General features: G+C 37.1%; 1 protein-coding gene across 1 annotated transcript; it reads left to right on the top strand.

Moving 5' to 3' along the window:
• Positions 1–3,632: 3,632 nt before the first annotated feature.
• Positions 3,633–4,520, top strand: LOC112011058 (cuscuta receptor 1). The gene has a single exon (XM_024043452.1). It carries the CDS (start codon positions 3,633–3,635, stop codon positions 4,518–4,520), a length of 888 nt encoding a protein of 295 aa, XP_023899220.1.
• The last annotated feature ends 321 nt before the right edge of the window (positions 4,521–4,841 follow it).

Below are 4,841 nucleotides of genomic sequence, written 5' to 3'. Positions count from 1 at the left end.
ATTGACAGGTGCTCCCCTCTATTATATAGTCACTCCTACCCTCATCTCCATCGTCCACGTGCTCCCCATCCATGAACTTGCTCAAGTACCTGTCACGTCAGGCAGCTTCTTTTCATCTCTGTGTGAGTGGCGGTAGGTTAGGATGCACTGTTCAGAGGTCTTCTCCACATAAATGCGGCCAGAAAAGCTGTTGCAATGCATTGAATACGGTGGCAGCAGCCTTTCCCTCAGATATTTCCCCATCCTTATCGTTCCTGAATATGCTTTGAGCTTATCTTGATCAGGTGGAGTCCTCGGACAGTTATTCGGGCTTTTCCCCTACTCAATTAGTCTCCGATATCATATCAGAGCAAAACATCTTCCTCGGATAGGAGATGTCCTCCTCGGACTGGAGATATCCTCCTCGGGCAGCGATGATCCTTCATCAAGAGGATTCCACTCCTAGCTGAGCCTTGTCTTTTCCGCATCCCTCTTTTCGGATGTGAAACAGTCCTCTCGTGTGCATTCGGCCCATTAACTTGGGCCTGGCCCCTTTTTCCCCCACAGGTTTCTTCCTCTAAAAATCAAGACCAGCAAGTCGGTTGTTTGTTCTCCTCCTCTAAAATTTGAGCAACCTGAATTGATTGACCCCATAGGTTTATCCGGCAAGATTTGGGATACTTTTGTTGGGAATATTACACAATGGAATAATAATAGAAGAACAATGTTAACATAAAAGACAAATAGAAAAATAAAAAACCTGGAGGCACAATATCATTTTTCTTAGACAATATTTGCCCCCCACACTATTGTTGCTAAAGGGTTATCGCAAATTTGTCATCAGGATTCAACCAAGATGTTGGGTTCTACAAAAAGCAATTCTAGAGAAAAACCATAGGATTTCTTGTGTTTCTCTCTAACTTACTATTTTTGTAGAGTTAGTTATTTTTCAAGTGAACAGAAGCCTCTATTTATACCCATAGGGTTATATTTCATCAAAAGACACGTATAGAGGGTTAAAATGTTTCATAAAACTATTAACAAAGCTTGAAACCTCTTCAATCTTTTTGAATAATCATCAGAAAATTCTGTAGAAAATCCTGTTTCGTGATTTTCAATTGGTCAAAAGATACTTTCGATCAATCAAGTGCTCTTTTCGATCAATCAAATAGGAGTTGAATAGCGACCAAGACATCCAGAAACTCTAGGATTATTTTCTTACCATTTTTTATCGATCAAGCCAAATTTTCAACTGATCAAAAATACTGATTTTGGAATTTTCACCTAGAAAATTCCAGAACTTGAATTTTCACTTTATGAAACCATCTTCTCCAAACTCAAACATCATTATTATAACCCATTATTGTATATACCTATATATACAACAATCTCCCACTAGGTTGTAATAATATACGTCTCACTTGATTGATATCCTATCATCATAATGGAAGGTGTCTTTCAACTTAAACCTCCCTTTAGTGTAATTGCTCAAGAAATCAACAAAATTAATGGTGGCTTGGTGCTTAAACCAAAACTCTTATGTGTTGAAATCGAAAACAACACACACATGAGAACATCCATAGCATATTTAGAAATCCACTGTTGTTAGCACTATTATGGTCTTCTGCTCTTCCCGGTTTAGTGAACATTTACAAGAGAAAACCCTTTACTCTTTCTAGAAGCGGCACCACTTCTATGTTCACAAAGGTGAAGTTCCTTCTTATGTCCCTGTTACACAGACATTTGTACTTTATGAACTCCATTAAGAGTGCAAAACTCACCCTCAATTACATTGTAACAATATGCACTAATCCATCCTAAATGAAACACAAAATTAATGCTCTTACTAACCACATATCAATAACTTGTTATTACCCTTTAAACCTCTTTAGATTAAATCAATTCTAGGTTGGGTTCCCACTATTGGTGATTCTCTTAAAAGAAAGGTTTTAGTCTCATTCCAATGGATGTTACCCCAACCATATCTCGAGACATTGCTTTAGTTAAATGGTCTGCCAAATTATTATTTGACCTTGCATAGACAATTGAAATAGTATCAGATTCTATTAATTGTCTTATGTAATCATGTCTTAAACTTATATGTCTAGACTTACCATTATACATTTTACTATATGCTCTACCCAAAGTAGCTTCACTATCGCAGTACACCGAAATGGCTGGTATTGGTTGTGGCCATAACTCTATGTCCAACAACATATTTCTTAGCCATTCCGCTTCTTTGTCTATTGCTGCCAAGGCTATAAATTCCAATTCCATGGTGGAGTGAGAAATACATGTTTGTTTCTTTGATGCCTAAGAGATGGCACCCCCACCAAGAGTGAATATCCAACCAATTGTGGATTTGTTATCACTCACACTAGTAACCCAACTAGCATCCGAATAACCTTCTAACACAACTAGAAATTTGGAATAAAAGAGTCTCAAACTTATGATTTTCTTTAAATAACCAAGAACTCTACCAATTGCTTTCCAGTGATCCACACTTGGATTACTTGTAAATCTAGAAAGTTTGCCCACTGAAAATGATATGTCTGGTCTTATACAATGCATATGTCTGGTCTTGTTATCACTCACACTAGTAATCCAACTAGCATCTGAATAACCTTCCAACACAGCTAGAAATTTGGAATAAAAGAGTCTCAAAATTATGGTTTTCTTTAAATAACCAAGAACTCTACCAATTGCTTTCCAGTGATCCACGCTTGGATTACTTGTAAATCTAGAAACTTTGCCCACTGAAAATGATATATCTGGTCTTGTACAATTTATAGCATACATCATGCTACCAATAGCACTAGCATACACGAGCTGTGCTATTGCTCTTCTAGTATTTTCACCTAACTTTATGCACCGATCGAAAGGTGTATTTGCTTCCTTTACATTAAGATGTTCAAATATTTGAAGCATTTTCTCAACAAAATGAGATTGACACAGTGCAAATCCCTCAATATGTTTTTTAATTTTGATTCCCAAAATAGTATCTACTTCATTTAAATCTTTCATTTGAAACATAGAAGAAAGATACTTTTTGGTTTCACATACACCTTTTGTATTCATACCAAATATAAGCATATCATCCACGTAAAGGCATACAATGACTCCATATTCCTTTGTGAACTTGGAATACTTACATTTTTCGGAACTATTGTGCAAAAAGCCATCTGACAAAATTGTTGAGTTAAACTTCTCATGCCATTGTTTTGGAGCTTGTTTCAAGCCATACAAAGACTTGACTAACTTGCAAGTTCTTTTCATTTCTAGGAAGTACAAAACCCTCAAGTTGTTCCATGTAAACTTCCTCATCAAGATCACCATTTAGGAAAGCTGTCTTAACATCCATTTGATGTCTAAACGTCCTTTCTGAGAACAATCTGTCTGGGTCTATTCCATCATGCTTCAATTCTTCAAGCATCAAACATGTTCATTTGAATAAAAATAGACTAAGTGGTCCCATTACAAGTGCTTTCAGAAATAGCTCTTCTCTAGTTACACTAAATCTCCGAGATAACTACCTTACCGGCAACATTCCAGATTGGATCGGTAGCCTCTCTTCATTGAGCATTCTTCTCTTAAAAGCAAATCATTTAGAGGGTAGAATTCCAGTTCAGTTATGCCTTTTACACAACTTAAGCATGTTGGATCTTTCTTACAATGAGTTGTCTGGTCCAATTCCTCATTGCTTGAGTAAAATTTCTTTTATGGCAACCAACCACATATCAGATTTTGGTGGTATCTCCATTTTTAAAAGTTATTTCAAGAACAAGTCACCATTTGCATATTTGGAGACAAAGTTAGCAAATATACGAGATGAGGAACTGGGTAACTTTCATTCCTTCCAACTTGTCGATGCTAAACAAGAAGTGGAGTTCACTACAAAGGGTAGAACTTACTCTTATCAGGGTGACATCCTCAATTATATGTCTGGAATTGACCTCTCATGCAACAGACTTGCTGGTGAAATCCCGTCTGAGCTCGGAAGCATAAGCAATATCCATGCACTTAACCTATCACACAACAATCTGATAGGATCAATCCCTACAACATTTTCAAACTTGAAGAAGATAGAGAGTCTTGATCTTTCCTACAACAACTTGGGGGGAAGAATCCCTCCTCAACTAATTGAATTGACCACTTTGGAAGTCTTCAAGGTGGCACATAATAATTTATCAGGTCCAACTCCAGAAAGAAAGGCTCAATTTGGAACATTTGATGAGAATAGTTATGAAGGGAATCCTCTTTTGTGTGGAGCTCCATTACATAAAGAATGCACCGAACCTACAATGCTAGCAGCAGATTATGGGGGAGAAGAAGGTGACAGTTTCATTGACATGGATGTCTTCTACATAACTTTTGCGACTGCTTACATAACAGTGCTGGGAATTATTTCACTTCTTTGCATAAATCCATATTGGCGTCAGGTTTGGTTAAGATTCATTGAAGTTTGCATTGATATTTGCTATGGTTTTGTTGCGGACCTTGTGGTCCGTTGCGGTGAGCTGGTCAATTTCAGAATTGCATAGCCTTGCATTTTGATGTTGACATGTTTAGTGTCTCTCCTTCTTGTTGTAAAAAGTTTTGATTTGCAAGCCTTTATGAGTTGTGTAATTCTAGCTGACCAAGATTATCCATTCAAGCGTTCTTGCCTTCCCATCAGCCATGGGCACATATATAATTGTGTATCTCTCTGTTAAGTCCCGTCCATGTGTTAATTCCCATTAGGAGTGTTAGTTCCATATTGATAAGAAAGAAGTAATGAGGTGTAATAGTCCCAAATCATTAAGTTGTGATGTAGCTTTGTTGTATCTATGTGTGAGTTACAACACTTAAACAATCATACTGTA

This window comes from Quercus suber, unplaced genomic scaffold (genome assembly GCF_002906115.3).
Source record: "Quercus suber isolate HL8 unplaced genomic scaffold, Cork oak 2.0 scaffold_800, whole genome shotgun sequence".
Taxonomy (NCBI): Eukaryota; Viridiplantae; Streptophyta; class Magnoliopsida; order Fagales; family Fagaceae; genus Quercus; species Quercus suber.
The sequence above is the reverse complement of the archived record's forward strand: the minus strand, read 5'-3'. Positions and strand labels throughout refer to the sequence as shown.